The sequence below is a fragment of the Pinus tabuliformis genome, chromosome 3_1 (assembly GCF_031772625.1).
Source record: "Pinus tabuliformis cultivar Carrire ecotype Pingquan chromosome 3_1, CPIR1, whole genome shotgun sequence".
Lineage (NCBI taxonomy): Eukaryota > Viridiplantae > Streptophyta > Pinopsida > Pinales > Pinaceae > Pinus > Pinus tabuliformis.
In genome coordinates, this window is record NC_142301.1 from 808,747,287 (window position 1) to 808,765,436 (window position 18,150).

Here is an 18,150-nt window from a genome sequence, read left to right on the forward strand (position 1 = left end):
ACCATTAAAATAAAACAAACATTGACACGACTAGACATTCTTCAAATGTTTTGTCTTTGAAAACCATGCTTGGACCAATAAGACTCCTTCAAGCTACTCCCTATTCCACCAAAAGGTATAGTCTTCTAGGTGTGACCCAAATTTTGCTAACATCATTAGTATTTGAAATGACTTGTAAACCTTGTGAAAGTATGATGATGCACTTTGAAATTGCAGATACAATCCCCATGTACATGTTCCATAACTCTAGTGGGATGTTGTCTCTTTGTTCCATCAACAAAATTCTAACTTTTAATATTATCAAATTTTAACAGTGAAATAAAATTTATTGTAAAATTAAACAGCTTCACATCTTTATATTATAAAGTCAAACAATTACACTGCCATTAGAAAAACACAATAATACTATTTTCTTTAAAAAAAAAAGAAGTAATTTAAACGAATTGAATTAAGATAAGATAAGGTCTTTATAATACATAGTCAAATAATTGCTTTGTAATTTAAAGAATATAATTGTTTTTTCAATTTAAAAAAGCACAACAATGAATATTTTTAATTAATCACAACTATGGACTATTCAATTACATCATGACTCTTTTCATTCCACAATTGACAATTTCACTTACAAATTATTTACAAAAGAATATTACAATTTACTCATACCCATATAGGACAAAATTGGGTAGAGCCAACTAGACAACCTAATAGAACAAAACATATCATGCTTGTGTTTGGGGAAACTTTAGCTCAACAACCTCCGCTTGATGTGTCTCGCCAACGTAACGGTGCCAATTTATGTACTGCGCAAGCTATCTAGGGCTCTAGAGCCGGCTATCTCAACCCACAACCTTTAGGGGACCCAGGCTATTACAATGCTCCAAAGATAAATAAAGGAATTGTTAATATATATATATATATAAATAAAACTTAAATAATACTACACCACTTATCAATAAAGTTTTCATCTTTAAATGTTAGTATTGAAGTGGTAAAGGCTCAAACCTTTATCTATTTTTGTAGATTTCTTATAAGGCATGTATAGTGTACTTTTCTTTTTCATAAATTCAACTTTAGTTTTCTTTCTCATAATTAAAAATTAAAATAAATCTAAATCCATATACGTGCTCTCTTCATGTACATGATACATCTATTATTATAACTAAGCAAAGATCCTTGGTAATGATATGTTTTTTCATGCATGCAACATTGAGTAAGATATAAATATAAAAGTAACTTAACTTGCAAACTTGATAACTTGTAAATGAAACAAATAAATCCATTCTAACTACATTCCTCAAAACTAATGTAACATTGATAGAATATAACATCAAATCCACATCATGAATTTAAAAGTCAATGAAGACATTGTCATACACACAAGTTCAAATTCATGTATTTGTATTCCAAATTTGTCTAGTTATACATTTTTCTTTTCTACAAAATGGAACTTCATTCCCAACATAGATAATGGAAGTTCATGCCCATGAATGGCATTATGGAAAAGCCGCCTCATGACTGATCTAGAAATTGGGTGTATAAGTCACCATCGCCACTCTTGGCACTCCCAAGTGCATTTCCAAAGTGATATTGCTGTAGAAATTAAATAACCAATTAGTTGTAAAATTCAAAATGCATATAATCAATTTCATTAATTAATGATAAGTTTTTGATCAACGATTCATTCTCACCATGAAGATCTAAGGCAATGGAGAACACTACCCTTCCTGGGTAGATGGTGGAGCACTTGGTGATGGATATAGGCATGGTTCAGGGGTGATGGATAAAGGCATGGTGGGAGAAAAACTGGAAAAATGTAGTGGGTTGGGGCGATGATACATCCCCATTGGTTGTACAATAGTGGGAATAACCCTAGGGCGAGGGATCACCCTAGGGGGGGAATTGGAATGTTAAGGGTGGATGATTGGAACAATGAGAAGGGCGGATGGTTAAAGGGTAGGGGTGGGAATTGGGAAGGGTTTGGGGAGGCGGTTATAGGCATGGGAGAATTTATGAAGGAAAAAGGTGGTGGGTGTGGCCGACAATACATCCCCATTGGTTGTACAATAGGGGGAAGCACCCTCGGGGAGGAAATTGGGATGGTACTGATTGGAGAAGTGCTCCCAATGCTATAGTTTCTTTCATCGACATGCTCATCAAATAATTGGAGTCAACAAGTTGGCCCGTCAACTGTAACAACAAAAAAAGTTCATATAGTTATGCCTATGCATTGCAAATGATAGTATATCATATTTCACATGAAAAAATGCATAACATCAGATTTACCATTTTTGTGTATAATAGAATGTTGCACTAACTCAGGCATGTGGTCCATAGTTCTTTGTTGTTGAGAAGACAACTCCAGTTGTTCATTCATGCTCTTTTTTTTTGCACGAATTCATCTTTTGGAGGTACTGTTTAGCCCCCTAATGTTCCAGGTTGTGATCTTCATTGAGTAACCTTTGGAGTGGATAGGACCAAGGCCCTGATTTTTCCTTCATTGATTAGGTGCCTGCCAAGTTCTTGTATTTGTTGTTTTGTGGATTTTCGCCCCCTCTTTCTTCCCGAACCTTTCAGCCTGTATTGGTCCAGATCTATGTTGGCTTGAATGCCCGATTGGCTGTTGTTTCCCCATTGCTTTTTGGCTGCATTCTGGTTGAGATATTCCAATTGCAGGTATGCCATTTATATTTTCTCCTAATGCTCCTTGGGAATGGTATCCACTCCTAGTCTGGACCATTTCTCATTGACCTTTTGGAGATCTAGGTGGCCTATGATCTCCTCCAGAGGATTAGTGGGAGAGGTTGAGGATGGTTGGTCTGAATGGGTTCTTATGCATGGAGGGGGTTGCAATAAGGCAGGGCTTGTATTGTTCTGGATAGGAAGGGGCTGTGGGTTTTGTTGTTGTGGTTGGGCTTGGTGTGAGTCAGGGTTTGGGATGGAAGTGTTTGATGGGTTTGATAACTGAACAATCATGGATAGATATTGAACAATGGGGGCAGGAGATTCCAGAGGGTTCTAATTTGGATCAAGGTTGCCAATTGCTTCAAAGCTATTCTGCCGGGTGGGCGTCGGGTTAGTGGAGGGTTTCAGAGGATTCTTTTCCCTTCTACCCTTTGTTCTTCCTTAATAATGGGATGAATCCTGGGGGTGGATTATCCACCTTTTCCACTTAGGGTTGTGGTGGGGGTTGATTAAGGGGGCAACCATGACTAAGTTTTTCATGCTGTCGGCATGTCCGACATCTGAATGGGATGTTTTCATAGTAAATAGATTGCTTCCAATGAACTCCCATATGGACCAGATCAATATGACCTGGGAGGGGTCCTAATACATCCATGTAAACACAGATTCTAGTGTAGGCAGTGTACTTACCTTGAGATGTGAGATCTGAGGTTTTGATGAGGACTCCCAGCTGATTCCCGATGGCTTCTAGGATGTGCATATTCTAGTAGTCAACAGGGAGAGAGTAGAGTCTGATCCATACTTGAACTCTTTTGAAATCTTCTTGTTTCGGAGAAAAGTTGGGTCTCCAGTACATCATGTAGAGTCCTACAGAGTTGTAAAAGTATGGGCCTCCTTTGGAAATGTGATCTCTATCATCCCTGTGAGCGAAGATGAGAGTGAAAAAGCTCCTTGACCCCAGATGAAGTTCATAGTCCCCTTTAGGCTTCCACTTCTGGTTTATCCACCAGTAGAGAGCCTTTTCATTGGGTCGAACTCCCATGAATCAGCATATTAGGGCATGTTTACTCATGTGATCTCTGTATTCGTCAATCCAAGGATCTTCTATGATCAATGTGGGTGTTTTCTCCGAGAGGGATTTGCAAGGGGATGGTCCTATCATACTGTTATGACTGGGAATGTTCCCCGCAAACGTAAAGCCATTAGCTCTAGGGTTGTGTTTTACAGCCGAGGCTTTGCTATTGACCTTGGATCGGGAGCTGGATGGGGTGTTGGAGGGATTAGAAGGAAGACTACCAAAGACAAAAGGGTCGAAGGCTGTGGGGGGCCAAACCCCCCCTGAGGTGGTCATAGAGCGATATAGATGGGGTTTTCTCAAGATGCGCTCAGTCCCACAGTCTGGAGGGGAAGTCTTGAAAATTTTATTGTTAAATAAATAATCTAGTGTCTTTTCTTCCTTGCTAATTTTACTCTAGGGGTTGAGAAGCTTATTGTTAAATAAATAATATAGTGTCCTTTATCCTTGCTAATTTTCCTCTTAGGAAGATAAATTATCATTTCTACAAGGTGGTTTATGATCTCTAACTATGTTTATCATTTTATTGGAAGTGAAATTGAATTTCTTAGCAAAGAGGGCTTCCTTTTTTCTAGTGTAGTAAAGACTGCCATTCTAAAATTTTGCAGAAGGGTTCGTAGGATTTGTCAAATCGTTTGTTTCATTATTGCCAAACATGATAACATGATGATGATTGTGAAGAAATATGTGGAAACTATGCTTGAAAATATTATATATGATATATTTGCACCAATTGCAAAGTCATTATATAGTTCCCTAGTGTTACCTTGCTTTATTTTATCATTGGGAAGGATCCCTTCGTATGCACCAACGTTAAGCAATATGTAGGAAGATCTTCTAGAAAGGAATATTTTTTAATTGAGTTAATTTTCCAAGCATCCAAAACTTCTAGTTGACAAAGAATGATAATCCCTATCTATTATCTTATGCTCCATGGTATATAAAAATGATACTTCCAAAGGGCATCTCTTGTAGAAAGGTATTTTTTAAGGATTTTGTATTAGTCTCCAATACGATTTTCGAAACATAGGATTATCTTGTACATTGTTTGGAATCCATTTTTAATTATTTCACTTGTATCATAATTTATGTATTGCTACCATTTTTTCCACCATAGGAGAAAATGATAATTTGTGTTTACAAGTTATGGATCTTAAAGCATACTACACCATGCAATAATATATGATAATGTTGATTGGAAAATGTGATGGTGAAGCAAGAATGATATTAAAATGACAATGTAGTCCCCACTCAAGATACATAGGATATCCATAAATACCTTGGGAGGGCATTAGAAGCTAACCCTTGCAAAACCAATATTGGAAGGAGCTACTCAACTTACTGCATGAAGCTCAATAGTTCTTAAAGAGAAGATCCATTAGTTCCTACTTATCTATGGAATGGGTTGTTGGATCCCAAGAGATATTGAAAAGAGTGGAAAAATTATCCATGTCTCCCCCATGCCTTTAGACCCAATATTTAATACAACTGTTGGTGGCTACAATGGTTTTCCAAAGAAAAAAAGTATTGTACTACATCCTTTTGTGGCATTATGTCATTATTAAAATCTAATGTTGTTATCTCAATGCTTTAGATTCACAATTACAAATGATATAAAATAGATATTTGAGTTTGAATGTTCCTTGCTCATTTCCAAGTCAAAAGTTTAAAAGAGAAGGACCATGTGTAGAAGATGTTATATAATTGTATAAAGACCATGAATTATATAGAGATTATCCCTTGGGAGAAGGATGGAGACAAACAAGAAGGGAATAAGAAGGATTGGGGCAAAGAATAAGGGAGGAAATAAGGATGGATGCCAAGGTACTTTCCTTGAGGGCACTTTTCCAAATGGCAAGGTACTGTAAAAAATGTGGCAGGAACACTACAAGAAGATCTTTGAAGGGTGGGTTGTGAGCCCGACCCTCAGTCTCGTAGCACTAGTATGACAACGTTCCTAATGTTCAGGGGCTTAGCTAGTGGGGGTGGGCATTAATAAAGGAAAAATCCCATGTAATAAAGTTAATAAAGGAAAAATAATAACTAAGGTCATGAGACACGTATTCCGAGCTGAATGTTGGGCAAGACCAAGCAATTTTTTCAAGTCATAATTAAAGTTCCAATCAAGTACTTATCCCAAATGACATACTATTCTCTCTCGATGTACCTCTTCATCCTTTTAACTTGATTTATGCCTAAAGATGTCATTCTTAAAAGGGAATTGGAAAGCACAGTTCGTGTAGTTTGTAAATAAAAATTGCTTAAGAGTCAAAACCAAAATTCCATAAAAAATTATTGGAGTTTTGTAGGTTTTGATGCATATGTGTTCAATCATATGCTTCCATAATCCATTTTATATTCCTCATTTGTTGGATTATATTGAATTCGGTTATTTGCCTCTATATATCAAATATCAAACCTTTCATTGGCTTGTGTGATGCACATAATTAATTTTGCAAACTAATCACGACAAAATTTTGCAACAATGTTAGATGTCTTCCTCATTATGCTAAAATATGAAGGAAAACTTACATCATTCCAATAATGGCATGAGTACTCTATTGAGAAATGTAGCTTGAGGAAGAAATTTTTGCATAGGTTGAATGTCACAATATGTAGGAAGTAGTTCAAGAAATGTCTTTAGTGACCACTTAGCAAAAGTGGAAAATTACTCCATTTTGTAATTGCACTTCATGAATAAAAGAAAAAGTGAAAGCTTTTATGCTTTGAAGCCAACTAGTATTAGTAATCTAAATGAAATGTTCTAGAAACTCAAGAACATTTATGAATTGGATTAACATTTAAACTCAACTATATATCTCAAGATTAAGATAGGTGGGAACTAAGATTGAGGAGATTAGTTGCTAAGATTCAAGGCATTAGTTATATTATTTCAAAATCTTAAATAGGACAAGATAGGAGAGGTCAATCTTGTAATAAAAGAGAGAAATAAAGATAACATAGGACAAAATGCATTCAAGGATAAAGGAATAGATTGTTGAAGTTACTAGCCAATATAATAGACTCTACACAACTATAACAATATTTTCCATATATGTCATACTTTGTCTTTAATGATTGCTTAAGTGTGCTTCAGTGTTGATAGAAGAGGAAGAGTAAAAAATGGCATGAAGGAGCAATTCATACTAATGTATCGTATTTTTTCAACTTTTTCCTTTCTTACATGAGGTGTACACTTCAAATCTAGGGGATTTAATGACCATACAGTTGCTAGTTAAAGGTGGGTTGTAAAGGTCACCTTGTCGGCTTTTCTGAAGGAATGGAAATATGATTCAATGGATAAATACCTCTATGTGTTTTTTATTTCATTCATTATTCATTTTTCAACTAGTGTGACATTAATTGAATGTTCAAAAAATTATTTTTTTGTTAAATACATTTTTTTTACTTATCTAATGAAAGAGCACTAAAACAACAATCAACTAGGATCGAAAATTGTACATGGTATCAAAGCTTTTCTCTCACTGATATTCTCAATGGTTTATAGCGATCAATTAATTGCCAAAAAGAACTAGTAATTAGAGGATTTCAATTTTTATTTTAAGGATTAATTTTTAGATCTGGGAATTTATGCATTAGATCTCAAAAATGGCCTAATCTAGCATCAAATTTGAGGATAGATTAGATGGAAACTCAAATTTATTATCATACAAAGTGAGTGTTACAATTTATTAGAAGAGAATGATCAGTGTGATATTGTCAAGGATGTTATGCTTAGCCTATAGATTTGTGGTAGTGGTAAGCTCATAAGTAAGCGAAGGCAAAGAGGAAGATTATGAATACCATAAAAGATCACTTGATTCCTCATATATTAAAAAAGAAAACAATAAAGGAGATGTTTGATGCCCTAGTTGGCATCTACCATAGTGATAACATAAATAAGTAAGCCAAGGTGAAGAGGAAGATTATGAATACCATAAAGGACCATTTGATTCCTCGTATATTAAAAAAGAAAATAATAAAGGAGATGGTTGATGCCCTAGTTGGCCTCTACCATAGTGGGAACATAAATAGGTAGACTATATTGCAAAATGAACTCACACCCCTAGAGATTACTATACCATATTCACCAGTTATATTAGTAAGGTCATTTAGATTCGTGATCAAGTTGCAATAGTTGGGGATAATATTACAAATGCAAATTTGGTATACATGGAATTGAATGGATTACAACTTCACAGGAACCATTTATCTAAGATGTTTTTACGCACGACAACGTTCCTGACTTTGAAGGTTGTGGGAGAATTGTATTTAAGAGGAGACTCTGATGCAGTTAAAAACCAACGATAAGTGTGATGACAAGATCCCAACTACATTTGGTCAAATAATTAAAGGAAAAATTAAATGACTCAACAAGGATAAAGGAAAGAGTAACAAGTCAAACTCAAAGCCAGGAAAGGACATGAATCAAATCAAGTGTTTCAATTGCCATAAGCATAACCATTATACATCATATTGTCTAGATAATGAGAGTAAAGGGAAGCAATAGCAAAGACAGGTAGCAACTTTTACAAAAAACTTGTATGAACAAGTTTCTACCAAGTTTGAGAACGATTTCTCAATGGTATTGTTCTTTTCTACCAATATGGTTACTAAAAATGCATGGAATGTGGACAATGAGGCATATTCATTGGGGATTTCTCAATGCCATCTTTTCTTTCTACCAACATGGTTCCTAAAAATGCATAAGACAACCTAGGGTGAATTTTGTTTAAACAATGGCTATCTAATTGATGTATATTGATATTTTTCTATTCTAAGGTAATACTAATGTGTATATGTGTGTGCGCCCCGCACCACATTTTTGTCTTTTTAATTAAATAGATTAATTAAGAAAAACATAGTATAAACATGTGGCAATATAAATTATGTTTGTTTTAGATATTTAGTATTAACAAGTCATGATCTTGCAACAAAATATATTTACAATAAAAAAATCTACCAAATAAAATGAGAGTGAATCTACATATATAAAACTAACTCAAATTAATTAATTTATTAATAATAATAAATTATAATTTAATTAATTTTTATGATTTTTTATCTACATAAATAATATGAGAGAGATGTTTATGCACATTTATTTATACTAATTTAGACATTAAAAATGAGATGGATATTTATGCGTATTTATTTATATAATTAAAAGTAAATTGAGAAAAATTAAACAAATCAACCTCAATAACGTTTAACCACAAGGAAAAAAATTATTTTTATAGAAAAATAAAAACTAAACTAATGCTAAAATAACTAGCAATAACTAGGCAACCAAAAATCCTACCAAAACATTCTCACTGGACGCTTACATGCTATAGGAAAGAGATCCTTAAAGACTTCGAGTCTAAAATGCCAAGGAAGTCGTAAACAATTAAAATATATCTACAGATTTCACAACGCAGTGATTAGCATTTATGATTGTTGATATTTGGATTGGAACGATGGTATTGTAGTTGAATCAAGACAAAGATAACATTGCCACTACAACGAAAATGTCGTAACCATAATATAACTATGAAGATCATGACAAAGAAATATCTTGCAAACCTATGTTGTTTATTAAAGGAAGATTGCATCCTCTTTGAAACCTATCTCTCTTCAAAGTTCATTCTAATACATTACATTGAAGAGGATTGAACTACTGATCCTGTAATATTATGAGACTGTGATTGAAAAACTATGGTGAACATGACTCCGATTCTGGACTTTGCAATGCCATTTGTATTGCTGGTTCTCGTCCTCCACAAAGGATAAATAGGAGTGTGGACATCACACATGCTTATACAAAAAGATTTGTTGTGAGAGGTTCATCTCCGGAGCCAAGTAACCCCATAATGCTCATCGCCGTTGTGCAAGCATCGATATTTTTGAATGTGGGTTAGTCCGAGGGAACTGTAGATAAGAATGAATTGTAGCCAAACATGAAATCAGTGCTGGGAACTTGCAGTCTGGTGAGAATTTTGAGATTAATAGCTTTTGTGTTGGGGTTGTAGCTGAAGCAAAGCACACAAAGATATGAGAGGAAAATCAAGAAAAATGGTTTAATGACTCAGAGATTTAAATGGCACTGGCAGCGAGTGTGGTTGATATAGTAGTTATTAGCAGCATCCAAGTTCCTTGACAATTTTCAAGTTTACAGCGTTAAAATATCACAGCTTTAAAAAATAATCACTAAGTTCAGCCGGATTGGCAAATGTAATTCGCAAATTCGTCCATTCTATAGGGTTCGATGTAATAATGCAGTTGTTAAAAAATAGTAAATTCAAGTATGGTAAGTTTGCAGTTCATATGAAAGTACGACAAAGAATGGTAAATTTTATTTGTAAAATCGTGTAAGATAAATACATAGGCCAATACATAGCAGGCGGATTTGGCCTCAGATCATAGAGTGATCTCTAGGAGAGATTTGAAGTCCCAAAAGCCGCTGCTGTTCCACGGCGGAAGAGAAGAAAGTGCTAACGGACAGCAGCTCGCCAAGTTGGTACGCACGCAGTGCCTCATGGAGATGTCGATGGTCTGCATACAGATGGAATTTCATCGAATTTTGACAGTGAATGTCAAGCCGAACTTGGCACTGCCCTGGAAGATGGCTTGTCAGACGATGGGACGATAGACGAGGACGGGAGCAGCTGCAGCGGCAGTGGCGGTCGAGGTAGGAATTCTAACGTCGACGGAATTTGCAAAATCGACATGATGTCGCTTGGTACCGAGTAGGAGCTTCCCAGCATAGCAGAGCGCATGGTGACTGCTGGGTATGGAAAAGAGTGCGTTCGAAATGCAAGAAAACATTAGCTGAGCGGTAAATATAAATTCAAAATTCAAATTTCAAGCGTGCAGCCAAATTTAAACTTAAAATTCAAAAGGAGCATGTACATTGTATCGATGGTCTGTCGTCCGTATTGTATTAGATGCAGTTGTTTGTATGCAAGAAATATTTATTGCATCATTAATTCCAGGTTGGGCTTGCTCGAAAAAATGGAACCATCTAAAAACATGGTGTGTCATGCATGCTCAGCTCGTCACATCTCAGATGCGCCTCCCGATGCATAGCATGGTTTGAGGTTTTCATGTATGGTTAGTAGGCAGTTCCTATTTTCAACACTATAGCATTATAAATGCTCTCTTAATAGAGTCTAAGGACAGTCTTGGGAGACGGGTTCTGACATCGCCTCCGTTCTCCGGCTAACAGATTCCGATTGCATAGTGATGGAGATATGCATGATGCCATCATTGTTTGTATTGATGCCCATCGAAACGAGCGGCATATGTATCATGGCATGTCGTGTATCATATGCTATCCATTCCCCATACATTGCCACCAAATTTTGAATTGTATAATGGCGCTCCAGATTGGAATTTTGAATCTCAGAACCCGCGCTGCCATATTTTGTTAAACTTGAAAGAAGCTTTGGTCGGTTATAGTTTCTTTGCTTAGCATGAGCTTCTGGACGAGTTTGGTGCTAATGGCGATTGCGGTGGTTCTGGCTATCGTTGCCTCTGCTGGTGAGAAAACTCATTTTAGCGTTGCCATTGGGATATTGGGATTCTGGGTTGCCATTTTAGCGTTGCCAGGATCTGATCCTCATCTTCCATGGCTTCTCTTCCGGTCATCCGCCACCACAACCATGTGAATCTCATGTGCGCTCTGCAACCCAACACCACTGGCACCTATATATATATTACACCATTCTCTTCGCTCTTCCACACTCAGACCAAGAATCATACATACATACATATATAGGTGCTTTGTGTTGTTGCTTCTTCCATTCCTAATCCAACGAGTATTCTAGTCTTTGTTGCTTCTCTCGGCGAGGTGGGTATCTGAACAATGGCCAAGCTATCCACTTTCTGTGGCTTGATTGCCCTTTTTGCCTTGTTGGGTGTTGTCAATGCCCATGCTGGCCATAAATTTTATATTATGGGCAAGGTTTACTGCGATAACTGTGCTGCTGGATTCCCCATCAGAATTTCACTTGCCATCTCTGGTAAGCCAGCAACCACCCATTTTGGATAGTTTTTCAATTTGTTTTGCAGTTTTTGTAGATTGTTTTCATTTGGGCCACTGCATTTTCTTGTTGAAAAGATATGAAATAATAGATCTGGTGCTGAAGAATAGATCTGGTTTTAAGATTCTCCATGTGGAATGCTATTTGTGCTTTTCTGAATAGATCTATTCTTCCCTTTTGCTATTGTGTTCACATTACTTTCATTTTCTACACTCTTTGTTTTTAAGAGAAACGTGGGTTTCTGTCTGAAGCATAGAATGCACAGGGCACCCCTATGTTTGTTTCTGATATTTTGAGTATGAGTGTTGTGCAGGTGCCACTGTAGGTGTTGAGTGCAAGGATCGTGCTGGTAAGAGATTGTTCTATAATGAACAGCACACCGACAATGATGGGCTTTTCAGTATCGTTGTTCTGGGTGAGCACGAGCACGAAGCCTTTGAGGCATTTACAATGAGTAGCCCAACCTCATGCAACCTTAAAACTAATAGCAGCCGCGGTCCAGTTTACCTAACCCACAACAATGGGATCAATTCGGACGAAAGAAAGACTGGGCCTTTTGCCTTCAGGATTTTTGTGTTGGCTTTTATTACTGAAAGTTTCTTGCTAACCACAAATAGAATGGGGGCCTGTGGAAGGCGCATGGTAGTGAATTTGGAGATTCTGGAAGCCAAAAATGTCATAGTTAAGCTTTCCGGGGGCAGAGACAGTCTGTTTGTTCGATATTATCTGACCAGTGGCAATGGCGACGGGGATAATAATATTGCAGTGAATTCCAGGGAAGTGATGGCAAAGGCAGGCCCCGAATGGAAACAGACTTTTCGCTTGGAGTGCGCAGGGAGTATTGGAGATTGTAATGTTATCTGTGAATTGCAAAAGCAGTTTGTTAGGTTTGAGTTGAGGGAGAGAAGTAGCAGAATTAGAGTATTGGGAAATATGTTTAGAGCGTCCAAATTGGTGGGATGGGTTGAAATAGCATGGAAAGATTTGTTGGCTTCTCCCACATTATCAATCAACGATTGGTTTCCCTTGATACCCTTTAATACTATTATCAGTGGAGGTTCCCAGCCGCCACCCAGTTTGCACGTTGCAATCTCCATTAAGCCTCTCATTTTGGTTGATTCGGTTTCACAGCCTCCTAAAGAATACCGGACAGAGATGGAAATATATGATCCACAAGTCAATGAAATCAGGCGAAATAGGTGCATTAGGCGTGTAGAACGGAGTAACTGTCGATGTGGCGAAAAGGTATGTTGCGCAGGTATCCATGGAGAGGGTCTTTTATCTTTCGTATGATGAGCAGCAGCAGCAATGATGAATTCGAGTTGGAAATGCATCATGGTCCAGAAAGCAGAGACTAATAGCTATATATGAAATTCGATTACGTATCATTTTTGTGGGGAATATTATACACAATAAAGAATATAGTTTGAATATAGTTTTTATCGAGCCATTTCAATGGTTGATTTATATATATTTCTATTTTAATGTTGAATAGATATATAATTTATAAATATAAATATTTGTATATATTTTATTAAATAACTAAGTAAAAGGACATTAACTTTTTTATTTCATTATGATTTATAACTACTTCATATATCAAGAATACATAATAATCTTTAAAACACTCGCCAACATCAAACTATTTATAAACTATAAACAAATAAGTTTACATATTTTGTTCATTTTAAAAATATAAACAATCACATAATTTTTTTTCAAAACATAAATAAAAAGTTTACATATTTTGTTCATTTTAAAAATATAAACAATGACATAATTATTTAAAAAAAAAACATAAATAAAAAAGCCATATAGCTAGCTTTGCATAATACGGAAAAAAAATTCTTGGATGTGTGGTAATGTTATCACTATATGTCATTTTTTTTTGTAAGTTTGATGATAGAGTTGGTAGCAATATTGGAAACACTTTCCACAAATTTTAATATAGATACAAATCCTATTTTCTTTTGAATAGGAACATACAATAAATTAGCTATTTTTTTGCATGTTAAAGTGCATTTTGAAAGAGTTCATATTGTTTTTCCAATATAGCTTTGATTACATACATAAAAGATACAAACACACAATTTTAAAATTATTCGGAGATGAAATAGAAACCAGACACGATCTACTTATAGGTTGACATGTTCATTTGACAACAGGTGGACGTGGCAAGGAATTAAGATGACCCTTGGAAATATTCATATTGCATTTCAAAGTTGTGTTATGATACTGTAAAATGCATGTATGATTTTTTTTGCTTTTCAACAAAGCCCTAATTCAAATTAAAGTGGTTGCAGGCATTGGACTTTGTGATTGTAGAAGCTAGGTGTCATGGAATCATGATATTTTTTAGCCTATTAAGGAATGCGCTGGTATGTTTGGTTGACTTGTGATGCTGGGCAGAGGAGAGAAAAATAATTTAATATGTTTCTCATGAAGAGACCTTCACGAAAGAAGATTTTTCTGTCACAACTTGGTGCTCGACTAATCCCTTCAAGTTAGGGTGAGCCCCATGTGAACTATGGGGTCTCATGGTGTTGTGTTGAGTGAGTAGCAAGGTTAGGGAATTGATGAAAAGGGAAGTTGGGACAACTGGTGTTCATTATCACATTCGATAATATGTAAACAATGTTTATGTGGTAAAGGAAGGGAGTGTGGTTGGTGTTCAGATGCTAGAGACGACAAATATAGGACATGTCGACTTTCACAGTCTCGACTACAGGGAGCACAATGGATACATCAAGGGAATTGTCTCCTATGTTATCCATGGCACAGGGTGGGGTGTCGCGCTTTTGAGGGTGACTTTCACGGACACTTTGCTTTACAGGTACCAGAAAGATCTTTTCATCATAGCCAAGGATTTGTAGACAGGGCACTTGGTTTATTGCAGTACGAAGGCCAATCTTTGATACTATGATATCGAATACAAGACTAATGATATCAAAGAGAGGACTAGGAGATGTTTTTGTTGTTATGTCTTTGTTGCCATTCCTATTTTTAGATTTGGCACATGGTTAGGATAACTGTTTGCCAATATGTCTCTGTTGTGATATCCATTTTGAGACTTGAAATTACAAGAGAACATTCATTCAGACTGACAACATAATATAACAGATTACAACATTTTAACTAAACAAATTTAGTTCTTAAAGCAAGAGAGTAGAGTATAACAAAAGTTTGCATTGCAAGTTTCTCAAAATATTTTGATTAAATAGAATTCAGTATTTATAAAACTATTTAGTTGACAAGAATCGAAACCTGATTAGAGTTGAACACAAAAAAAAATTTTGACTAAAAAATTTCAGTTCATAAAGAAAGAGATTAAAGTATAACACAAGTTTTCATTGGAAGTTTCTCAAAATATTTCGATTAAATAGAATTCAATGTTTATAAAACTATTTAGTTGACAAGAATTGAAACTTACGTAGAGTTGTCCAGACACATTTTTTTTTTTTGGAAAGTGTTTTAAAACATTTAAATTTATCTGTGCCTAAACATATTAATGTTCATTCTTCCTTTGGAATTAAAATTTAAGATCTATAATAACCCATCGTATTATTTTTTGCACTTTTATCATCCTCACATGAGGGAAAAACTAATACAAAGTTCTTATTGATGTTTACATAAATAGAAAATTACAACATTTTTTCATATGACTAGAAATTAAACTTGAGAGGAAGGGGATGATACTTGTGGAAAGAAGAGGAAGTTTCTAATTGAAACTTTGTGTTGTTCTATTTTGTTTATTCTTGCTCTTAGCATCCAAAATATGATTTTTTCCATTGAGAGTGAAAATACCATGTGTTTGTAAATTTTGCAGAAAATAATTTTTCGTTGTTTTTTCCTGCAAATATTCTTGGGAAGACATAGTAGCTAATTCAGGTAGTAGTTGCTTTAGAACTAGCCTGTTTCTGAGACAATGTCAAAAGATGTTGTTATCAGGAGTTCTTATAGTGCAACTGATAAAATGCAAAAAAAGAAAAGGGGTTTTCTGTTTGCACTCAACCTAAATATTGACAGATCTTCTATCATTGCAGATGAATACATTGGGAAACTGCATACTACACAAACATTTTCAAATGGCATTGAGAATGCATTTTCAATGACAAGTATTCCTTGCACATGTTAGAGAAGAAAACTGGTCAATAGATTTGTAGCAAAAAAGAAGTAGCTATCGTATGAAATGAAAGTTAGTTACTGAGTATGTACGTCCCTCGTTCTATTTGTCAATTATTGTTTTGAGGTCCTCTTCTATCTCAGTATTCAAATGCATAATGAAAGTGGCCTTTGTTGTAAAAAATGCTTTTTCCTTGGTATATTTTATTATTCGTTATGTTTTTGAAGAGCATGGTTGGCATATCTTTTTTTTTTGCTCAAGCAAGAGTCGATCCTTTTATTTCATTAAGTGGAAAAATAGATTACAATAAATAAAAACATCTCCCCGATGCCAAGGAAACCGAAAAAAATAGAAGATAAGCCACCTAGGTCGAAACCTTTTAGCCTTACAAAGAGAATCACCAAAACCAAGGAAAATAACCCAAATTTGCATTCCCGCCCTCGGAAGCCTGCGAAATCTCCCGCATCTCAGTCCCCGGAAGAGTCCCTTTGATCTGAGCCGTCCATTCCCGCGCAAAAACCAATGGTTGAGGATGAAATCGCTCAGCAAAGATGACTGAAGTTTAATGGGCCGCCCCTCCAAGTTGCACGATCAATCTTGACCATTTATCCACACAGAGAGATCCTACGGTAGAGATTAATATCGCACCGAACAAGCAAACCAGACATTAGTGAGCAATGGAGGGCGGTTTTCCAAACCCTCTCTCTGCCACGTGTAGGATGCTGAATGGGATCGCTGCAAAAATGCTAAAACCTTTTCCTGTTTGAGAGTGGTGCGATCATCCGAAAACCGCCTAGGAAGTGGTTTTACTCTCCGAAACCCAAAAATGTGAAGATTCCGGCTACCGGTAAAACATGGATTCCTTCCTTGCCTACTCAACTTCCTTGCCTGAACTTGGAACCCAGAAAAGAAGAGAGGCTCTCCATTAATTAAGGAACTGTGGTGTCCGCTTCGCTCACCCCGATGAACTGTGATGTCCATCTCACTAACTTCGGGAATTTTAGCGGCCAACCGTATTCGGCCCCCCGCCAAAGACCAGTTTTCCAGAAACCGATGACGCATACAAAGGCCAAAAGATTATGAGCTTGCCTCCATGGCTTTGTGTCTAAACACTCTCCTATCCTCTTCCTCTTGCTAGCAGCAAAGAGTTCTGAGTCTGCTTTGCCGCAACTCCTGCCACTCCATCAAAACCTTGTCCTCTGTACAGCTGACCCCCTGATTGGCAAGAAGATCCACCAGCTTATTGGCCTTTCTGCGAACATGATGGAAACTGACAGTGCGAAGGTTTTGGAGATGATCCTGAATTCTCTGGAAAACCCTGATTAATTTCCAGTGTTTGGAGACTTTCTCTGGCACTGTTCCACTATTTATTCTTTTCACTAAGTTAATTATTAGCTCAGAGTCCGCTTCTATTATCACATTGCAACAGTTATCTTGACTCAGAAAATCCAGGCATTGCTCCAAAGCCATTAGTTCAGCCATGTTGTTGGTAGCTTTTCCTAGGTGGCAATGGAAGATGAAGACAATACTTCCCTTAGCGTCCCTAAGGACTCCTCCATACCCAGTAGTTCCCAGGTTTCCTTTTGACACCCCATCAATGTTGTATTTCCAATATCCTTTCCGGGGAGGATGCCAGAAATCCTTCTTCGTGTCCCTTGATGTAACCTTCCTATCAAGACCTTAAGGAGTGAGCCCCTGCATCCCCAGCTGCCTGAAAATTTTTAAATCCATATCTGAGGGAGGATTTTTAGGGTAGTTACGAACAGTGGTTCCCACTGTCTCCTTAAGTTGTTTCAGGATTGTCTCAAACAGGCGGTGTGGGGAATTATTTTCCTACTTAAATATTATTTTGTTCCTCTCCTTCCAGACATTCCATATAATGAAGCTTGGTGTAAGGGCCCAAGCTGAGTTGAGAATTTCACAGTCCGAAAAATTTCTTCTCCAACTAATGAGGGTATTAATGATGCTCCCTCTGTCCCTGTCGGATTGTTGAAAGATTTTGGCAAATATGTCCCATAACCAGGAGGTGAAAATGCAGTTGTTGAGTAAATGCTCCATTGTTTCCTCTTGCGCCTCATAGAGTAGGCATCTAGAAGGCCCCAGAACACCCCTCTTCCTGATGTTGTCCCAAGTCAAGATTTTCCTATGGTATACCAACCACATGAAGAGTTTGATTTTCATCCACCCTTGGTGCCTCCAAAGATTCTGCCAGATTTTGTCTGGAACCTGGGGATCTAGCTCAAGGA

At 36.6% G+C, this 18,150-nt stretch overlaps 2 protein-coding genes across 2 annotated transcripts; both read left to right on the forward strand.

The window, feature by feature from the left end:
* Window positions 1-11,603: 11,603 nt before the first annotated feature.
* Window positions 11,604-12,378, forward strand: LOC149189925 (olee1-like protein; the record flags this gene model as incomplete). Its single annotated transcript, XM_089412393.1, has 2 exons — window positions 11,604-11,760; window positions 12,095-12,378. Coding segments are annotated over exons 1-2 (441 nt in total), but the record flags the coding sequence as incomplete, so codon positions are not given.
* A 21-nt stretch (window positions 12,379-12,399) lies between these two features.
* On the forward strand, window positions 12,400-13,074 carry LOC149189926 (uncharacterized). The gene has a single exon (XM_089413319.1). The coding sequence runs from the start codon at window positions 12,400-12,402 to the stop codon at window positions 13,072-13,074; it is 675 nt and encodes a 224-aa protein (XP_089269445.1).
* Window positions 13,075-18,150: the final 5,076 nt, after the last annotated feature.